The 21,536-nt window shown below is 58.5% G+C and overlaps 1 protein-coding gene across 1 annotated transcript in view; it reads right to left on the bottom strand.

Moving 5' to 3' along the window:
* Nucleotides 1–21,536, bottom strand: part of SULF2 (sulfatase 2) — a 72,426-nt gene that overhangs the window by 4,676 nt on the left and 46,214 nt on the right. Inside the window, exons 4-13 of the mRNA XM_008159176.3 lie at nucleotides 20,223–20,392; nucleotides 14,549–14,699; nucleotides 13,257–13,432; nucleotides 10,692–10,820; nucleotides 9,395–9,451; nucleotides 8,798–8,924; nucleotides 7,809–8,004; nucleotides 1,425–1,653; nucleotides 1,234–1,330; nucleotides 922–1,016 (exon numbers count right to left, since the gene is read on the bottom strand). Of these exons, the coding sequence (XP_008157398.2) occupies nucleotides 922–1,016; nucleotides 1,234–1,330; nucleotides 1,425–1,653; nucleotides 7,809–8,004; nucleotides 8,798–8,924; nucleotides 9,395–9,451; nucleotides 10,692–10,820; nucleotides 13,257–13,432; nucleotides 14,549–14,699; nucleotides 20,223–20,392 (1,427 nt within the window). The remainder of the gene's footprint in view (nucleotides 1–921; nucleotides 1,017–1,233; nucleotides 1,331–1,424; nucleotides 1,654–7,808; nucleotides 8,005–8,797; nucleotides 8,925–9,394; nucleotides 9,452–10,691; nucleotides 10,821–13,256; nucleotides 13,433–14,548; nucleotides 14,700–20,222; nucleotides 20,393–21,536) is intronic.

Here is a 21,536-nt window from a genome sequence, read left to right as displayed (position 1 = left end):
TGGTTCCCGGGACCGTCCCTCTTTCTGATGCAGTGACGGGGGGGGGGGGGGGGGGTGTGTGTGTGCTGTCTCGCCAGTGCGGCAGCTCCTGCCTGCCTGGCTCGTTCCTGCAAGTGTGAGCTGGAAGGCTGGGGTAGGTGTAAGTCAGCCTAGGCGGGAAGCTGCGCCTGGTTTGTGTAGCTTTAGCCTCTGCATCACCAGATGGTTGTCCCCAGGCCCCCACCCCCACCCCGCCCCCCGCCCACCTCAGGCTTGGTCAGGGCCAGCCCTGGGGGGACCCGTGTTTTACAATCCCTTTCTGGGACTGGAGCAGAGATGCTACAGTTGGGCTGTCTGGTACAGTAGCCACATGTAGCTATTTCAGTTTAAACAAAACTGTAAATTCAGTTCCTCAGTTACACGGTCACATGCAAGTGCTTACACGTGGTTGGTGGCCCCCATGATGGCCAGCAGATACAACCATTTCCATCATCACAGAAGTTACCTTGGACAGGGCTGCTCTTGAGTGCAGACCCTCGGGCCAAGGGTGCCCTGGGCCGGTAATGTGACCTCCAGCCACAGGGCTGTTCCTGAAGGGCAATCAGCAGAGGCCCTTTCCTCCTGGGAGCCAGCTTCCCGGAGCAGCAGCCTGCCTGTCGGCAGTGCATGAATCTGGGCAGCTGACTGGCTAAGGGCGGGAGGGGTGCAGGTATGTGCCAGTGGCTGACAATGGGGATGTGAATGACTGATTTCTTTTCACTCTGAGGGAGCAGACAGGAAGGGCAGCCTCTGTGTCCCCCCCCCCCCCCCCCCCCCCGCGCCCCCGGCCTTAAGGAGGTAAAAGTAAGGAAAGGAGTCACAGCGGGATGCTGTGTTCCCAGGAGTGGTCCTACATGACTGCTAGGGACCTTCCTGCTAGGGGTCCCTTTGCTGCCTCCTCACCTGATCTTGTGACAGTCACATTCTTCTGGCCGCTTTTTCTTCAGGTGCCCTCGGACTTCCCTCAGGTTCTTAATTTTGTTCTGCAGGGTTTCAATCTGAGGGAGAGAGGAGGCCGTGAAACTCGGGGGTGGGTGAGAAGGGGTGGCCTCTGGCCATTGCCCACATTTGTGGGTGCAGAGGGGGTTCCCTGGCTCTACCTGAAGTAACCAGATTCCCCAGCAAAGAAACAGAGTAATTTTCCCATGTTCTGTGGGGACCTCTCTCCCTCCTCACAGGGTGGTGAGAACTGCTCCCTTCCCAGACTCTTGTCACCTCATGGTCGATGTGCAGCTTGTGGTCTTTCCAGGCCTGCAGGGACTTGTACAGGTCCAGGTCACACTGGACCGTGTCGTTCTCGAGGATGTAGCACCTGCTCGAGAAGGGATCAAGTGATGTGTGGCCCTGAGGGAGTGAGGAGGGCCCAGCCTGTCCCTTTTACCCCCAACCTCTGCCTGGACTCTCACCGATGTGTGACTTTAATGGGGTTGGGGGCTGAAGAGTCCGGAAGGCCTCCAGTGCCACTGAAGTCCCCACCGTCCTTGTCTTCTTGGTCCTCCGGGGCCTCTGGCCAGTGCCGCTTGGTAAGGTTGCGGGGCTGGGATGCCTCATCCAGACTTATATGGTGCACCTGGCCGTCCACCTCGATGGCCACTGAGCGGATGGAGCGGTTACGGGCATAGCTGGCCTTGTACTCTGTGGGCATCAGAGGGGGAGCTAGGTCAGGAGGGCCTGGAAGGCGGGCTGGGCGCCCTGGGCAGCAGACTCTTGATCTGGGTAGTGCCACAGCTCCCAATCAAGAGGCTCCGTGTTGCCTGAGACTTGAAGGCTCATGAAACCTACTACCCAGGAAGCAGGACTTGGACCCCAGTGGGAAGGACTCAAGGCGATTTAACTGGGGAAACTGAAGTCCTGGAGCTCAGAAGGAATTGGCATAATATAATCTCAAGAAAGCTATGACTGGATAAACGGACTGGTACATCTATACAATGGAATATTCGACCGTAAAGGAATGAAGCAATAATACGTGCAGATGAAATGTCCCAAAACACTGTGCTGTGTGAAAGAACCCAGACACAAAAGGTCACATACCGTATGAGTCTATGCAGAATCGGTAAAGACATCAAAACAAATTAGTGGTTGCCTTGGGCTGGGGAGAGGGTAATGGGTTTCCTTTTGGGGCAGTGGAAATGTGTCAGAACTGGAGGTGGTGGCTGCACTACGCTGTGAGTGCATTAAATGCTTCTGAATTGTATACTTTACACTTGTAAAAAATGATAAATTTTATATTCTGTGAACTTCACCTCAATTAAAAAAAGTAAAGTAAAGTGGATATAAAAACATAAAGGAGATTGAATTAGTAATCAGAAACCTCCCAAGAAACAGAAGTCCAGGACCAGACAGCTTCACTGATGAACTCTACCAAACATTCAAAAGAAGTTAAAACAAACTTGTCCAAAAAGTAGAAGAGTGAACACTACAGACTCTCTTTACGAGGCCAGCATTATTTGGATGCTCAAACCACAGGGCACCCACACAAAGTTACAGGGCTGTATCCCTGATGAACACAACGCAAGAATCCTCAGCAACATATTAGCAGACTGAACTCATCAATACATTAAATCACACACTATGATGAAATGGGATTTTTCTAGGGATGCAAGGATGGTTTAATACCAGCATATCAATGTGATACACCACATTAACAAAATGAAGGCTAAAAATCATACGATCTCAGTAGATACAGAAAAAGCATTTGACAAAATCCAACATCCATTTATGATAAAAACTATCTGATAAGGGGCTAATATCCAAAAATGTATAAAAACTTACACAACCCTGACTAGTTTGGTTCAGTGGATAGAGCGTCATCCTGTGGACTCAAGGGTCCCGGGTTTGATTCCGGTCAAGGGCACATGCCTGGGTTGCAGGCTCGATCCCCAGTAGGGGTTGTGCAGGAGGCAGCTGATCAATGATTCTCCTCATTGATGTTTCTATCTCTCCCTCTCCCTTCCTCGCTGAAATCAATTAAAAAATGTATCTGTAAATACACATACACAAACACGACTTATACAATCAAGAGTAAAAGGACAATCTGATTTAAAAATAGGCAGAGGACCTGAATAGACATTTTTCTGAAGAAGATATACAGATGGCCAAATAGACACGTGAAAATGTGCTCAGCATCACTGCCCATCAGGAAAATGCAAATCAAAACCACAATGAAACAGCACCTCATTCCTGTTAGAATGACTGTTACTAAATAGTCAAATAAGTGTTGGTGAGGATGTGGAGAAAAGGGAGCATGATTGGTGGGAATGTAAACTGGTGTAGCCACTATGGAAAACAGTATGGAGGTTCCTCAAAAAATTAAATAGAACTACCAGTTAACCCAGCAACTCCACATCTCGATACTTACCCAAGGAAAATGAGAACACTAACTTGAAGAGGTATATGCACCGCCATGTTCACTGCAACATCAAAGTAAACTTTGCCATTTTCAACAACATGGTGGACCTCGAGGGCACGATACTCAGTGAAGTAAGTCAGATAAAGACATACCATATGATCTTATAGGTGAAATCTAAAGCCACCACAAAACCAAAAACTCAAGCTCATAGGTAACAGAACAGACTGGTGGTTGTCAGAGGTTGGGGGATGAAGGGTGTCGGTCAAAAAGTACAAACTTACAGTTATAAAGTCTTGGGGATGTACTGTATGGTGGCTAAGGTTAATAACACTGTATTGTGTATTTGTGAATGGTCTTGGTGAACATTTTGCAATATATACAAATATCAAATCATTATGTTGTAAACCTGTCAGTTATAGCGCAATGAAACACAAAAAACAAAACCCATTAATTTGAACTGGAAAAGCAAAAGCCAGGCAACACATGCTTCTGGATAGAAAAGGGAGCAGCTGGGGAGGCCACGTGGCTTCTCCGAGTCCCAGCTGAGAGCTAGATGCTGCCTCTACCGGGTGGGCCGTGAGCTGGGACTGAAAGGTGCCTTTTCTAAGCTCTGAGTCAGCTGCTGAACACCGAGGGCGTTCAGGCTCAAGCCGGAGCTCAGCTCTGTAGCTTCAAGTTGCTAACACTCAGAGAAAAGGGGTGGTGGCCACGCAGGAGTGCAGGTTCCAGCTTCTGAAGAGAACCGATGGGCTTGCCGGCCTGGGTCCACAGGCCCGCTCCTGGCAGGAGCTGACATGCGGCCCCGTTAGACATGGCAGTATGTTCTCCATGTGGCCCCGGCCCCAACCACTCCTGTTTCAAAACTGCACATCACAGAGTCCAAAACCCCTGCTGCCCTAGATGGCCGTTGTTTTTTCAGAGAAGGGCCTGGAGCCAGTCACAGCTCAGGTTTCTGTTTGGCTCCATATGACCACCAGGTGGCGCCCAAAGCTTGAGGACTGGGTAGAGGCTGGCGGAAGAGGAGGGGATTCCTGCTCCCAAGTGGCCCCAGGCTTCAGGATGTGGTCTTGCGGCCCCCCTCTCTTGGGACAGATGTTGGCAAACTCCTTGAATCAAAGGATCCAGGGCCCAAGTCCAGGAGAGGCATCGCCTCTTCAGTAGAGCCTGGGCCTTTGCTGGGCCCGGGCAGTTTTCTCCTTGGCTTCCCCCTCCCGAGTTCAGTCTCCCTGAAGCCACAGCTGGCCCCTGGTGCACACAGTACTGAGCGGATCTCCCAGGGAACAGGTCACCTGCCTGAGGCCATGCACTAGACCCCCGGGTTCTCTCTGCCTCTTTGTCTTGCTTGCCCGGAGCCAGCTGCCTTGTATCTTCCCACCCTCCACCTCCAGCCACAAACCCAGGGGTCCTCAAACTATCTGGCCTTCTGCCTGATGCTGTAAAAAGCCACTCATCAGATCCCAGGGCGTTTTCTTGCGACAGTGACAGAATTGGGTATTTGAGACTGAGACCGTTTAGCCTGCAAAGCCTCAAATATTTACTCTCTGGCCCTTCACAGAAGAGGTGGGCCAGCCCGTGTCCATCTTTCCCTGGACTGAAGCCATGCCACTCGCTCTCCGTGTCACCCTCCCGCCTCTGTTTCCAGGGCCCCTGAGATGCCCTTCCTTCGAGGCGTCCTGGGAACCCTGAGGCTCTGGAATCTAATGGCTCGGGTGAATCCTGAGCCAAGGTGCCACCACGGGCCTGGAGCTGTGTTCTCGCGACGGGACCTGCCTTACAAGGCTCTCTGGAGGATGACACGCAACAAGCAGGCATGGAGCGCTGGGCACTTCAAAGCACAGGCGCACGCCCATGCGGACGGCAGGCAGAGGTCACCCTTCCCCTGGCAGCTGAGCTCAGAGTGGGGCCCTGGCCAGCGCGGGTGACAGCTGAGTCTTCCAGCCACGTCCAGAGGACGTCTGCTCCCCTCCCCGCCCCCCCCGCCGGCTTTCTAACGGCCTGTCCTCCTCCAGCCCCTGCTGGGGGAGGTGAGAGGCTTAGGCAGCTTCCTCAGGTGGGCTGGGGGGCCTTTTCCCCAATCCAAAAGTAGTCCATTGTCATTTGCAGTAACTATGTTCTGTAAGGCCCTTTAGCAGTCCAGGAGCCCTCAGGGGATATCCAACCGGGGGGAGCGGGCCTAAGCCGCAGTGGGACATTCTTAGCGCTGCCTCCCCACCACTACTGCTGTGCTCACCAGCCATCAGCCCGGCTTGTGGCTGAGCGAGAGTGCACTGACCACCAGGGGGCAGCTCTTGTGTTGAGCATTTGCCCCCTGGTGGTCAGTGCGCGTTGTCCCACCGTTCGGTCAATTTGCATATTAGCCTTTTATTATATAGCACTAGAAGCCCGGTGCACGAAATTCGTGCACAGTGGAGGGTTGTCCCTCAGCCCAGCCTGCACCCTCTCCAATCTGGGACTCCTGGAGGGATGTCCGACTGCCCGTTTAGGCCCAATGCGGGCCTAAACGGGCAGTCGGACATCCCTCTCATAATCCAGGACTGCTGGCTCCCAATTGCTTACCTGCCTGCCTTCCTGATTGCCCCTAACCGCTTCTGCCTGCTAGCCTGATCACCCCCTAACCACTCCGCTGCCAGCCTGGTTGATGCTTAACTACTCCCCTGCCAGCCTGTTTGCCCCCAACTTCCCTCCTCTGCCAGCCTGGTCACCCCTAACTGCCCTCTCCTGCAGGGTTAATCACCTCCAACTGCCCCCTTGCAAGCCTGGTCCCTCTCAACTGCCCTCCCTTGCAGGCCTGGTCCCTCACAACTGCCCTCCATGCAGGCTGGGTGCCTCCCAACTGCCCTCTCCTGCTGGCCATCTTGTGGTGGCCATCTTGTGTCCACATGGGGTCAGGACCTTTGACCACATGGGGGCAGCTATATTGTGTGTTGCAGTGATGATCAATCTGTATATTACTCTTTTATTAGATAGGATAGAAGCCTGGTGCACAGGTGGGGGCCTGCTGGTTTGCCCTGAAGGGTGTCACAGATAAGGGTGGGGTTCCCTTGGGGTGTGGGGCGGCCTGAGCGAGGGGCCTGTGGTGGTTTGCAGGCCGGCCACGCCCCCTGGCAACCCAAGGGGAGGCCCTGGTATCTGGAATTTATTTTCCTTCTACAATTGAAACTTTGTAGCCTGGGGCGGAGCCAAGCCTGCTGCTCCCTCCGGGGGTGGCAGCCATTTCTGTGGCAGTTAATTCACCTTCTACAGTTGAAACTTTGTAGCCTTAAACGGGTGAGCCCGGCCAGGGTGTGCGGAAAGCTTTGCTTCCCCTGTTGCTGCCGGCAACCCTGGCCTGCTCTCTGAAGCTCCATTCTGCTGCCATTTGTTTGAATTTGTTTACCTTCTATAACTGAAACTTTGTAGCTTGAGTGGAGGCTTAGGCCTGCAACGGCTGGCAGAAAGCTTGGCTTCCTCTGTTACCTGGGAAACCTTGCTCTCTGTGGCTGTAGCCATCTTGGATTGGGGTTAATTTGCATACTCGCCCTGATTGGCTGGTGGGCGTGACTTGGCTGGTGGGCGTGGCTTATGTAGCAGAGTGATGGTTAATTTGCATATTACCATTTTATTAGAGAGGATGTGCTGTTGATTAACATTGAGCTCATGGCCACCAGAGCTACAACTCATGCCTGCACGAGCTTGTCTGCCCACGCACTTTCTCCATAAGGCGTGTCACACCTCGCTGCACTCAAGGACACGCCAGCACCTCGGCACTGCTGGGGGCTGTGTTAAACAGCGAGAGCACAGGGAAAATACACAGGCGTGAAAAGCATGACACCAATAGACGTTAAGAGGTCCTGTGTAGAGTATGGAGCTGAGATGGACAGCACCTCTTCGTTCAGCCTCCCCTGGGAACGTGCCCCCGGAGACTCAGAGTTTTTGCCTCTGAAAGTGCCACAAATGACCGTGAAAGCATCTCCAGTAGTGACTTAGGGGCCACAAATAAGGCTGAGGGGGTCGGCGAACTTGCAAACACAGACTCCATGAGCAACGAGGACCGGGCCCCGCCAGCCTGCCCCGATGGGCCTCCAAGTCCCTTCCAGAGCCCACCCCTCCTCCCTGTGGCCAGGCTCAGACAGGTCCCCGCTGCCGCGCCCGCCCCTCCCAGCCCACTGACGTCCTTGAAATCACAAATCTGATCGTGGCTCCTTCTGTCTCAGAACCTGAGCTCTGTTGTGATGGGTCCCTGGCTGGCATCCGCCGCCCCTCCCTCCTCTACATTCCATCTTCACAGCACTCAGCTCTCCCGTTCTCTCTATTCCTGCCCGTCCCCACTGGGCCCGGAGGATCCTGGGGGCTTGGCTGTGTCCCCAGCCCCCCTGGCCCCTGTGAGTGCCCGTGGAATTATTTCAACGAACGAATGGGGCTACGCAACCCCTCCCCTCGGCCCCGAACCGCCCACACTCACTCTTCTTGAAGAACTTTTTCCGGCGTCCGGCCAGGCTGAGCTGGTCGTCCCCGCCACCGTCGCAGGCGCAGGCCTCGCCGCCCTGCCCGTAGTACTTGGGCACCAGGTTGGACAGGGCTCTGCCACCGGGCCGCGCTGGGCCCTTACACTTGTGCAGCTTCAGCGTCCCCGTGGCGTCCTCCACACACTGCCACTTCTGCAAGTCACAGCGAGGCCTCAGGCTCCGAGCCGGCCGTCCACTCTCCCCCACGCCCCCACCCATCCCGAGAACTCCCCTCCCTGCCCTTGCAGGGACATAGGCTCGTAAGGGCTGTGTTCCTGGAGCTAGTGACTCAGGACAGACAGACGCGTGTTGACTGCAGAAGCACAGAAATGGCACCAGGGGGGGCACTGCAGGACTATGGCTGAGCGTGAGCCCGTCGCAGGAAGCACACGCCGGGAAGGGCGTTTCTAGAAGGCACGGCCTGAGCACGGTGAGGCAACAGCACCGAGGGGGTGGCTGGCCCAGCAGGACCAGGACTGCACTCCCAGCGGGTGGGCAGCTGGACAGGGATCCTGGAGGCCCAGGGGCCACGGACAGGGGCTCCCCGCCTGGTCTGGGCCCCACACCCACCTCTGGTGCTCTTCCCTGTGCAGGTAAGCCCTGTGCTCCAATGAGCTGTTCTGAATGTGCAGATGCATGCCCCGCCCCTGCCCTGGGCTCGCCTGACCTTTAACCTGGGGCACAGGATGTGACAACAATCCCAGGGGGGCAAAGGCTCCCTGGCCTCATCGGCTGTTCCTCGTAGCTCAGAACCACTTGTGGGCTCTTGGCATAAACCCAAGGCCAAGCTCTCCCCAGAACGCCCGCTGCAGGAGGGCACCACTTTCTGTGGATGGCATTCAAGGTTGTTGCCAGGGTGCCTAGAACCGAGGAGCAGCCATTGGGAGGGAAGGAAGGATGGGGGGGCACCTGTCCCCAGCCCCAGGGCTGAGCCCCGCCGCCTCACCTGTCCCAGCTGCTCGCACGCGGTCTGGTATTCGGCCCGCTGGCACAGGTCTTTCACGCGCTGGTACTTGGGCAGGAAGTTCTCCTGGGCGTCCGCCTTGTCACTGTCCCTCTTGTGGAGCAGCTTGCTGTGGGGCAGAGCGCGGGACCCAGGGCTGGCCTCGGCTCTGGAGGAGCGCGTGGCCCGCCCACGAGGGTGGTGCCACCACGAGCGAGCAGGGCCAGCCTGGCCATGTCTCCTGACCATTAGGAGACTTAAGAAATGGGGATTTTTTTTTACAAGAAACCTCCCAAACTGCCTGCGTTGGCAATAAACGGGCACTGTGCAGGCAGCACCAAGCGTGTGGCCTCCCAACGCAAATCCCGTGCCAACCACAGGACAGCGGGTGCGCTTTGGTGTCTGAGGCCGTGGGCGTGAGTGCCCGGCACCGTGGAGAGGTATGGTGATAACAGCAGCCCCCCGCCTCCCCGACAGTGACCTTTCACACCATGGGTGCAGGGGGGCCGCCAGGGCTGCCTGGGAGGTGGCAGTTGTGGGGGGACCTGTGTGCTACTTGGCTCAAAGGCCCTGGGTGGTTCCTCAGGACCCAGCACTCACCCTCTCTCTACCAGGAAGGAGTCCCGCCAGACCCTCATCTTCTTTTTCAAGTGGAACCTGGGGGGGAAGCACACCTCCATCTTCTCATCAATGTGGGGGCTCACATATCCCCCGCCCCCTTCTCCCAGAAGCAGGAACGATGCCCAGAGCCGGCCTTGGTTCCCAACCAGCACAGACCCTGAGGTCCCAGGGGAAGACGGGGTGAGCAGGGATGGGAAAGGCTTTGTAAGGCTTTGATGCCACACCCTCCCAGGCGGAAGCTACACCCAGTCACGTGCCTGTCTCTGTGCCTCCCAGGAAGTCCAGCGACTCCCTCTCAGGCAGCACGGGTGGCGAGGCTGCCTGCCGGGGTGGCTTGTATTGCGTTTTGGAGGATTCCCTCCTGTGGCCCCCCGTGGTTGGATTTGGGTAATTTAACTGCACTTCATGCTCGTCACTCTCGTTTCCATTTCCCAGACGGGCTGGGGCTGAGGCAGCTTCCATCCTGCACTGACCCCCCAGGTGCCCTGCTCCTGACACCTGCCCAGTTCACACCCATACCGCCTGGAAGGCCTCGTTCGGCGGGCGAGGCGGCCCCTGCAGGGCGGTCCATGTGGAGGGCAGTGTTCACCCAGGTTGCTGCTCCCTGGGGCCATGCGCCCAGTGGACGGTACAGTTTTGGCCACCAGGTGTCGCTGCTGCCACAGCAGTGGCTACGTTCCCCTGCTTTCCTGTCCTCACCAGGCTCAACTCACCTTCCCAGGTGCCCAAGTTTTGCTCCCCATCCCTGTTCCCTTTCCGCCTCGGGGACACCTGGGAACATGCCCATCCCACCGTCTGCGTTAACGGCACGGAGCATGGCGACTGGGAGTGCAGCCTCCAGTCTGGGGTCTGAAAGCTGGAGTCGGAGCCAGACCTGCCCAGAGACCTCCGACAAGTCACGTGACCGCTCGGATTCAGTGTCCAATGGGCGAAAGGGCATCGGCATAAAGCCCCCCTCGCTGGTTATAAAGAGCAGAATGATGAAATCCCATGCAAAGCACTCGGCACACGGCCTGGCTACAGGAGGGCGGCATGAGTGTCAATTCCTGTTTCACGTTGAACACACATGTAGGGCCTGCAACTGGTCCATATCCCGGATGGGAAGCCGGAACCTTAGGGGGGCATCCTTCTCTCCCGGGCGGGGAGGTGGCCGGGTGGGGAACCCTGGAACCCCAGCTCCTGAGTCTTGGGGAAGCCCCCCCACCAGACCCACTCGGTTTGGCCACACGTTTGCGCAGGGGTTCGGGGGAGACCAGCGCCCCTGTGCCCTCCTCACCGATTCATGGGCCTCTCCGTGTCCAGCAGCTTCAGGATGGATTTCCCATCCATGTCCGAGGGGATGTCCAGCCCGGCGATGTCCAGGATGGTGGGGGCCAGGTCGATGTTGAGGACGATGTGGGGGTTCCTTGGGGAGGAGGGAGACCAGACTTGGCCACCTGAGCAGGGCGGCCAGCCTCCCGCACTCAGAGAGGGGCGGCTGGAAGGGTGGAGGTGGCCAGGGACTGGGGCCCTGAAGGCGGGAAGCTGGGACCGTGCCGCTCCCGGAGTCTCAGCCCTCAGTGCTCCCCTCTGTGGCCCGATTCACCTGAGCCCCGCCTCCCCCTCACCTCTGTGCCCGACACACACAGCGGCTGGAGTCACAGGCCACCCCTGGCTGTTTCTTCAGCCAGGAATGCCCTCTCTGTTCCCAACATCCGAACAAAAGGCACCCCCCCTTTAAGAGCTACCCCAAAGCCGGGGCCTTCCCCTGGACCCTTCTCTGAACCTGAGGTCAACACCGCCCCAGGGCTGTCCCCGACCGCCAGGCACCGTCTGGCCTCAGGGCCTTTCTCTTGCCAGAATGTTCTTTCTCCCGATGCCAGCACAGCACTCCCCTCACCCCCTCTGGCTCCAGAAGAACCCTGTGACAGGCTCTATGTGGCCCCGTGACCCCCTCCCCTGGTGTTCACACCTGCGGCCAAGCCAACAGAATGCAGCAAGGGTGGCCGGTGTCATTCCCTGCGCACGGTACGCGCTACGTGCCTCTTGCTAGCCGCGTCTCCCTCACCTCCTCCTGCAGGAGCAGGCTGCCACGGAGCCGCCCCCAGCCAGCACACTGGGGAACAGTCTGGGGGGAAGGTGTGCGAGCTCACGCCCTCCGCCTGCACTTGCACAACCCGTGAGCGAGGAAGTGGGACACAAGACGGGCCAGTGACAGTCATCCTCGGGCTTCTGTTCAAACCACTGTTCGGTTTCGTCAGCCAGATGGCCGCCAGTCACGGTGACTCTGCCCCCACACAGAAACGCCCGAGCAGGAAGCCGATTCGCATAAAACAGGGCCGGCAGATGGGAAGGAGAGCTTCCTGCGGTGCCCGGGACTGCCGGACCCAGCCGTGCCCGAAGCCAGGGCTGGCCGGGGACTTCCTGGCTACGTGAGTCACGGCGTTCCTTTCACCTTACCGAGTCTCACCCAGCTCGATGGTCACTGCTGCTTGCAACCAAAGGAGTCCAGGCTGACAGATACTCTGTGCGCCTTCAGCCCCAAACCTGACATCCGTCCCCTCTGGTTTGTCCACGTGGGGTTGTGGTTTTGGGTCCCGTGAACCAGGTCACAGACTCTGAGGCCACCAAACCCGTGATGCCGGGGCCCACAGGGCCTTCGCAGGCCACAAGCCTCCTATTCCCAGGGTGGCTCGAGGTTTCTGGGGGGGGGGGTACGGGGTGGCAGCCAGGAGCAGAGGCTCCTGGCCTCAGTTCCCAGCTCCTTCCCTTCCACGTGAGCCCGGGCAGTGTAACCTCGGGGCCTCAGTTTCCTGAGGCATGAAAGGCATCAGAACAGCATCCACCTCCCAGGGCTGCTGTTAGGCTTCCAGGAACACACGGTGTAAGTGCTTAGCCCTGGGCCCGAGGAATGAGCGCCACATAAACACAGCGATTGTTGTTACAGCTACGATGACGGGGGACAATGACACCAGAGACGGGAGTGATGTGATTGATGCGATGAGGTGGGCGGAGGAAGAGGGATGAGGCTGGCCTGCCTCTGGGAACTGTCCCCAGGCGTCCATGGTGGCGGGACGTCTCGGTCCCTGCAGGGCGAGGCCCATACCCTTCAGGAGGAATTCCGCAGCGAGCCCGGTCAGTGCCGTGGGGTCCTGTCCGGGCTCCGGGCTCAGATGGAAATAGGACCCAGTAAGTGACTTAATGGCAATGTATCTGCATCTCAAAGAGCCATTCGAGGTGGTGTCGTGAGGTCCCCGTGGATGGAGGCGGCTGCTGCTGGGATTCCCGGGCTCCCACCTCTCCCTGCCCGGACGTGGCGTTTCTGGCTGGCAGCCGGGTCATCCCCAAGGCTAACCCGCGGAGGAGGCCGGCCGAGCGCCACGGGGTCCCCGAGGAAGGGTGGCCGGGGAGCCGGTTTACCTCTGTGCCGCGGCCTGAGCCGTTCAGCCGGTCGTACGACACCCCATCCCTTCCCCCCGGTGGCAGGGTTCCTCCCGACACCCACCAGCCCCAGGGGCTCCCAGCCCGACAGAAAGCGAGGCGGCATTCCCACCGCTGGCGGCACGCGGGCCAGCTCCCCGCTGCCCTGGCACACGGCCCGCCACGAACACTCTGTTTTCACAGGTGCCGACGGCCCCGGCCTCTCCTTCCCGCACAGGCGCCCACAACGCGTCCAAACCCGCCCTACGTGACACGATCCCTGTTTCCCTTGGCACCGGGGCTCCCCTGCCGGACGGCAGCCACGGGGCGTGGTCGGGGCCGCACGGCGGGACGCCTGCCTCTTGTCTGCCCGGGTGTCAGTGGAGCCGCGAGGCCTCCCTGGGACTTGGGAGCAGCGGGGGCAGGGGCGGGGGGCACTTACAGCGAGCCGGCCTCCACGTTGGGGCCGCGCACGTAGAACGGGACCCTGATGTCAAACTCGTACGGCATGGACTTCCCCTTCACCAGGCCGAACTGGCCGATGTGGTAGCCGTGGTCGGCGGTGTACACCAGGTAGGTGTTGTCCAGCTCGCCCGTCTCCACCAGCATGTTGTAGATCTGAGACACAGCGAGCAGGTGAGGGCCCCGCCCGCCGTCCCCCAGGCCGCGGGGTCTTCCGTCTCAGGCCCTTCCCTCCCCTGCTTCCGGGCCTCGCTCAGCTCAGCCGTCACCTCTCAGCAGGCCCGAGGCTGTGCCGTGTATAGCTGCAGCCTCCCCAGCCGGTCACTTCCTGTCCCCTTACTGTGCTTCACGGGGCTCCTCACCTTCTATCTCTCCTGCTTGTGTGTGGGTTGTGTGTTCCTGCGTGAGAACGTAAGCTCCATCAGAGCGGGGACTTCCGTTACTCACAAATGCTGATGAATGAATGAATGAATGGATGGATGGAGCTGGACTGTGGCCGTGGCAGGAGTCTGTGATCTGCCACGGTGTGTCCAGCAGAGCTTTCTGGGACGCCACAATGTTAATCTCTGTCCTGTCCACCAGCCACAGGTGGCTATCGGGCACCTGAAACGTGGCTACTGTGACTGAGGAGCTGAACTTTAAATTGCACTGAACTTCAATGAAATTTAAATAGCCGTGGACAAATCGAGCATGTGCCCTATATCCACACGGTGGAACATTATTCAGCAGTCAAAAGGAATCGAGTTCCGATAGTACCGCCATGTGGATGAACACTGAAACATCATGCCAGTCACAGAGGAGCAAATACTGTGTGAATCCACTCATGTGAAATGTCCAGAAGAGGCGAATCCACACAGAGCAGACTGCTGGCTGCCAAGGACGAAGGGTGAGGGGGTGTTAGCGGTGGTGGCTGAGGGCGGGGGGTTTCTTTCTGGGGTAATGAAAATGTCCTCAAGTGGACTGTGGAACGGACCATCCAAGTGTGCAAATATGTTAAAACCACTGAACTACACACTTCAACTGGGTGAGCTGAATGGTGTGTGAATTGTGTCTCAATGAAGCTGCGAAGAAAATGGCAACAGCCCACATGCCACATGCTGAGCAGAGCAGAGCAGAGCAGAGCGAGGGCAGGAAGGACGTTTCTCAGCGCTCCCGGGCCTGGGGCAGTGCGTGGTTCCGCCTCTTCTCCCATTCCTCTCCAGCTGCTGACCCTCGGGAGGGTGAAGGGCAGGGAGGGTCAGCAGGAAGGGGGTGCGGGGGGTGGCGGCCTACCGTCTCCATGGAGTCGTCCACGGACATGAGGGTCTGCAGGCGCTTCCGCTGGAGCATGTTGGTGAATTCCATGTGGATGGGCTTCATGGGCCCCGTGTAGCGCATGATCCAGTGCTTGTCGGGGTTGGGCGCGTAGTTGTAGCTTGGCGTGCTGGCGGGCAGACACACACGCGGTGGTCAGGCGGGGGTGGGAGGCGGGTGTGCTGGGCCGGCCCCCAACCCACCCAGGCCATGAGCGAGCGCTTGCCCTGAGCTGTCTGCAGCTCAGCACGAACCCCCGCCCTCCCCCCACGCCCCACCCCCCCCCGCACCTGGGGGAAGTGGATGCTGGTGTCAGGGACTCTGCTAAATGTAGGTCGGCCTTTCTCCCATGTGGGGGCGCCACGTGGGAAGACCTCAGGAGGTCTAGCGTCAAACAGTGTGGAGCCACCGACTCAGAAAGTCCCTCCCATTCCGGCTGTCGGCACACCCACACATCACGGCCAAGTGTCCGTCAGGCGTCAGTCTTCCCTGAGCACCTGCCTGGAACCCGCTCATTTCCCCTTTCAAGCAGGAGAGGGGCTCCGTGCAGAGCCTCCAGCAGGCACAGTACCCGACTCTCATCCGCCAGGACGGCCTTTCCTTCCCAGGTACCGGGGTAGACGGCAAGCGACAGCTGTCACGGTTAAGGCGCGGTGACCGAATTTCCTTTTGCAATGGATTTTGGTTCAGAAAGGGAAGCTGATTAAAACGCTGGGTAAGTAACAGGCATGCATGTGTGGCCAGCGCTGTGAGGACGGTGCCTGGACGCGTGCATTTGGGACAGCCACACTCTGTGACTCGGTGTCACCGTTATGCCCCGCTTTGGTCAGCTCTCCCATTTACGAGAGGAACGGAGGCTCAGAGAAGTCTGGGTCCTGCTGGTGGACTGGGTGGGTGGAATCAGCTTCCCTTTGTTGAGAATGAGGAGGCCCAGGGAGGGGACTGCCTGGCCAGAGGTAGAGCTCCAGGGGCGGGTCAGGTGGGCCAAGGAGCTGCTATCAGACACCCTCCCTGCCCCGCCCCCGCCCCCGCCCTGACTGTGGACCCTTACGTTTGAGCAAAACTTCAGCCAAGAAATTCCCACTGGGAGGAGATATTTGCCAATGTTATCAGCGATAAGGGTTTAATCTCCAACATTTACAGGGAACTCATACAACTCAACAAAAGGAAGATAAACCAATAAAAAAAATGGGCAAGGGACCTAAATAGACACTTCCATACAGAAGGCCAGGAGACACATGAAAACATGCTCAAAGTCACTAATTATCTGAGAGATGCAAATCAAAACAACAATGCGGTACCATCTCACACCGGCCAGAATGGCTACCATCAACAAATCAACAAACGACAAGTGCTGGCGAGGATGCGGAGCAAAAGGAACCCTCATGCACTGCTGGTGGGAATGCAGACTGGTGCAGCCACTGTGGAGAACAGTATGGAGTTTCCTCAAAAAAACTGAAAATGGAACTCCCATTTGACCCAGTAATCCCACTTCTAGGACTATATCCCAAGAAACCAGAAACACCAACAGAAAGGATATATGCACCCCTATGTTCATAGCAGCACAATTCACAATAGCTAAGATTTGGAAACAGCCTAAGTGCCCATCAGCAGATGAGTGGATTAAAAAACTGTGGTACATCTGCACAATGGAATGCTACGCTGCTGTAAAAAATAAGGAATTATTACCATTTGCAACAGCATGGATGGAACTGGAGAGCATTATGCTAAGCGAAATAAGTCAGTCAGAGGAAGATAAATACCACATGATCTCACTCATTTGTGGAATATAATGAATAACATAAACTGATGAAGGAAAACAGATCCAGAGACAGAGAAGCATCAATCAGACCGTCAAACCTCAGAGGGAAGGTAGGGGAGGGTGGGGGTAAGGGAGAGAGATCAGCCAAAGGACTTGTATGCATGCATATAAGCCTAACCAATGGACACAGACACCAGGGGGGTGAGGGCATGAGTGGGGGTGGGGTGGGGAGGGCAATGGGGAGATAAGGACACATATGTAATACCTTAATCAATAAAGAAAAAACAACAGCAAGGAAACATATACAATATTCAAACTTTAAAATATATATTGATCAAGCATGTACTTGAGAAGAGATAGATGATAGATGGCTTCTTTAAAACAAATGTATGTGCAAAGATTCAAAATAAAAAATTAGAAGCAACTCAAAATATTACAAAAAGAAGAAAAAAAAAAGAAATTCCCACTGGGGATTAGGCAGCACAGACAGCCGGCACTATTCAGTCTGGGGCCTCGGAAGTTTGCAGATGATTCCAGTCATATATTACTCTGTCCCAGACCAAGACGCCCCGCCCCTCACCTCACCTCTCCCCAGGATCTGAGCTACTGAAAACCCCACCACACATGGGTGTTCCAGGTGGGGGGCCATTGAGAGAAGTGCTCTCTTTAAACCCCCCACCCAGCGGGTGTTCCTTGAACGGATGGCACTCAGTCCTCCCAGCTCATGCCCCTCCCCAGGCAAAGCTGCCACAAAGGCTGAGTTTCCAGGGCTTGAAGACAAAAGGCTTTTCAAAATGGCAATGAAGGGGCAAAGGGTTGCTGGGGGGTAGAGTGGGGGAAGGCAAACGGGTCTGGTCAGAAACTGAGCTCCTTCCCTGCAGACCACACCACCACCCCGGATCGATGGGCAGCCTCCTGCACATCAGGATGTGCTGGGGCCGGGGACAGCGCGGCGGCTGGGCAGCCTGACCGTGGTGGAGCCGGTTGCTATGCAGAGCGGTGAGTCACAGGCTCCAGATTCCCGCTGGACTGCGCGTCCAGCCCCTGGCCCGTCTCCTGCCGCTAAACCCAGCCCGGCCCCAGGCCCCTTTGATGAGGAGCAGGCCGCGCTCCTGTGGGCTAGCCGGGGGCCTGACCTGCGTGTAGAACATTCCCAGGAACAAGCTCCCCTCCACCCTCCAAGGAGCTGGAGGAGGGCGGCCGGGCTGCACAGAGCCGCTCTCAGAGCTGCTGGGCGTGTGGGAAATCGGTCCACAGGTCCCTGGGGCCGCATTCCGGGAGGCAGTTTTGAGCAATCACCGCCCCCGCCCCCCCCTCCCCCCCCCCCGAATCTATCAGGCTGGTGTCTGTCCTGGAGACAGCGAGGGCGTTTGTCAGGAGTCTGTGGAGGCTGAATCCAAAGCCCTTTCTCTGAAGCAGAGGCTGCAGAGCCCGGGCCCGCCAGGCCGGCAGAGGCCAGGCTCCCTGAGACCCAGCAGCTGCTGCACGGAGCTGCCACCCTCACCTCCGAGAATCCCAGGAATGCCTGGGTGTGCAGAGCAGGGCCTCAGGGAGGAGCCCCCCTCTGCCGGGGGCGGTGGGAGGGTGACTGCCCTGCAGCGCCCCCCCCCCCCCCCCCCCGCCCGGGCTGGGAGCCGGCCTGGCTCCCATGGGTTAGAAAAGGAGGCCTGTGAACCCACAACCAGAGGCCACACTTGAAACACAGCTCGGGGGCGGGTGTCTGCGTGCGTGCACCTGTGTGCATGTTTGCGTTTCTGTGTGTGCATGCCTGAGGGTGGTGTCTCCTGGTCTTTGCATGTCTGTGTGTATGAGTCCGTTGGGTATCTGTCTTTGTGTGTCTGTCTCTGTACCCCTGTGCAGATCTTTAAGTGTGTGCTTCCGTGTCTCTGTGTTTATATCTGTGTCTGTGTCTGTATGCATCTGTGTTCGTCTCTTTGTGTGTTTGTGTGTACAGGTTTGTGCGTGCACCTGTGTAACTGTGTGTGTATCTGTGTATATGTATTTGTGTCTGATCGGCGTGTATCTGTGTTTGTGTGCTCATGTTTGTGTATGTGCTGTGTCCGTGTGTGCACATCTGTTTGTACCTCTGCGGGTGTGCTTGGGAGGGAAGGGGGACAACATGGCAGCAAGAGCGTTTCTCAGCCCGCAGGCCTGGCCCAGGCCCAGGGCCCAGGCTCCCTGGGGAGTCTGCAGCGCCCCCAGGCGGGGAGATCTGGAACGCCGACCCAACCTGCAGGGCTCCATCCCCCTGCCGCCCGACGGTCCTAACTAAGCATCCAGCTGCAGGACGTTCTGGTTTTGTTTTAGGAATGATTACACCCCAGAGATAAGAGAGCCTTCCAAACACACCCCTAATAAGGCGAGGGGTTCTCTGGGTAAGTCACTGCAGGCGCTGCTCACGTCCAACTTCTGTGATTTTCATTTCAAAGGGAAGATAAATGAGCAGGCAACGTCAAACCATCTCCTCAACACCAGGGCTGCGGGGGGCGGGAAGGGGAGCTGCCAGCACCTTCTAACGGAGAAGCCACAGACGCAGAGTGGACCCTCCCACCCCACGGCTTCTCCCTGAGTGGGGCCTGAGCTGGCCGCGTGCCCCTGCTGCCAAGGGGAGCGGTGCGTGGGGAGGGTGGAGTGTGCTGGGGGCCGTGCTGCCCTCTAGGGGTGAGGGCAGCTCATCCCCGACCAAATCCTCCTCCCCAGAGCCCAGGGGACAGAGGTTCCCACACCTCTGGGTTCCCACCCCCCCGACCGCCTCTGGGTGCTGTTGGAAAGCAGCCACAGAGGGGCCGAGGGGAGCCACGCGTTCTGAGTGCGGGGAACGTGAAACAGCAACGTGCCCTGTGCGTGCCGCCCCACGTCACAGCGAGGGCTGCTGCGTGTCTCCGCTGAGGGAGGCGGCCGGAGGCAGGAGAGCAGAACCTTCGGGGGCGGGGGGGGGGGGGGGACTGCTGGCCAGCTGCAGGGAGGAGGCCGGGAGGGTGAGCGGGAGGTGGGAGGTGGGAGTGGGGGCTGGGTGAGTCCTGCCGCTGCCACGGACCAGCTGGGCCGCCTGAGGGAAGTGACCTCACCTCTCTGTGCCTCTGGTTCCTGGCCTGTCAGATGGGACACGCCCCGGGACGGAGACACAGCCTCCCAGAGAGCCCTCCACGCCCCCTTCCTGGCAGCCACCCGGCAGGAGGCAGGAGCGTGTCCGTGTGGCCGCAGCCTGAGGCCGAGTGACGGTGCCACCTGCGATCAGGTTATGAGACGCCGCCGTCCACCTCAGCCGCCCGCCACCTCCCCGCCCACCTCTCTCCATCGCCGTCGTTCCTCCGGAGGAAGCCCTGCGGCTCTGCCGTGAGAGGCGGTCGAGGAGCCGCCATGGGGGTGGCCAGGCGGCCTCAGGCGCTGCAGCCCCCTCATCAGAACGAGCGGAGCCTGAGCCAGAACCTCCCCAGAGGCCACTCCCCGTCACCGGACTCCCAGACTCGGAGCCAGCACACCGGCTGGAGGTGCTGGATTTCAGGGGAATTTGCTAACTGACAGATCACGGCTCCTTTGACGCTGCAGTGACTTGGTGCGTTAAGGGCTCAGCATCGAGCCCGCCACGTGGCCGATGCTCAGTAAAGGCGGCGGAGAGACTGCAAGTCCGACGACGCTACGGCCCCCTTCCCCAAAGGAGGCTTTGCGATGACAGGGTTACAAGGGAAACCCGCTCCGCTGACGTGCAGCTCCAGCCACAGACCCGCCGTGGGAGGGTGCGGGTCCCACGCGGACAGCCGGCCACTGGGATGCGAGTCCCACTTTCCCCGCAGAGAGCGGGCTCCTGGGTCGTTAGCCCCGTCTGTCCCTCCGTTCACCCTCCCACCCCCCACCTCCCACCGCCAGGGCTCGGCGGCAGGTGCTGCTTACATGTGCTGGGACGCGTTGGGGAAGAGGCGTGAGTACTGGGGGGCGGAGTCCTCGGGGCCGTGGGGGGCTGCGTGGCTGATGACCATCAGGACGGGCCTGTGCGGGTACATCTTCTTGGACGTGCGGAAGAAGCTCACGCTGTCGTTGGTGATGAGGTCTGTCAGGTAGTCCTGGGGGGCGTGGGAGACACGGGAGAACGCGTGAGGAGCCCGATATGCGTACCGAGCACCCGCTGCGTGCCAGGCACCGTGCTGGGCACCGGGACACAGCGGAGCCAAACTGGCCGGCCCCTGCCCTCGGGGGCTGACCGTCTCGGGAGCAGACAGGTCGTCTGTCAGCAAAAACCAGGAAAATCAAATGGTGCCGGTTAGGGAGGCTGGGCGAGAAACTGCCACGTGTCCTTCCCTCGTGACAGCTATCAACGCAGGGACAGCTTACTGCACGGAGCGCTGGGGCGCCAGGAGCCGCCCTGTGTGTCCCTGGATTCGCCTGCTGAATTCTTACACATCCCCAGGACGTGTGTGTGTGCCGTGAGCCCTGTCTTCCAGAACAGGAAATGAAAGCTCGGAGAAGTTACGTGACGCAACGTCACACAACGGGGAAATGCTGCGACCAGGCCTCCCAGCCTGAGTCTTCCCAGCATTTCTGGAGGGCTGGGGGCAGGAGCAGATGAGCGAGTAAACAGAGAACCCAGACAGTGACAGGGAGTGACAGGTGACGGAAGTAGGACAAGATATGCCAACGAGTCGCCGGGGGCTGGGGTGGAGGGGCTCACGTTAGCTGGGGCAGTCCAGGAGGGCCTCTCTGAGGAGGTGACATCGGAGCTGAGACCTGTGATGACAAGGAGCCAGGCCTGGGAGGATCTCTGTCATCGGGGTTCCCCTGAGCTGCTGGAATCCTTAGGGGAGCGTTACCGACGCCCGAGCCCACGCCCAGAGTTTCTGGTTCAATTGTTCAGCCCGGACACCGGACTTTTTAAAAGCTTCCCGGGGGGGGGGGGGGGTGGGGGTGGGGGGGCAGGGGGTTCCGATGTGCAGCCAGGATTGAGAACCTGACCTAGGGAAGAGTTCCAGGCAGAGGGAACAGCCAATGCGAGGGCTCAGAGGCAGGAACGAGCTCGCCTCGTGTGTGAGAACAGAAAGAGGACGGGCAGGGGCAACGCAGGGGTGCGCCGGGAGCGGCTCTGAGGCGTGCGCAGCGAGACCCGCTTCGGTCCTGGGTGGCAGGAGAGAAGACCTGGCGGCACAGTGACGGGCAGGGACGGGGGGCCTTCCAGGCTCGGCCAAGGAGGTGCGATGGGTCTCAACTCTTCTT

The sequence above is a fragment of the Eptesicus fuscus genome, chromosome 12, assembly GCF_027574615.1.
Source record: "Eptesicus fuscus isolate TK198812 chromosome 12, DD_ASM_mEF_20220401, whole genome shotgun sequence".
NCBI classification, from domain to species: Eukaryota; Metazoa; Chordata; class Mammalia; order Chiroptera; family Vespertilionidae; genus Eptesicus; species Eptesicus fuscus.
This window is presented reverse-complemented; position numbering and strand designations above follow the sequence as displayed.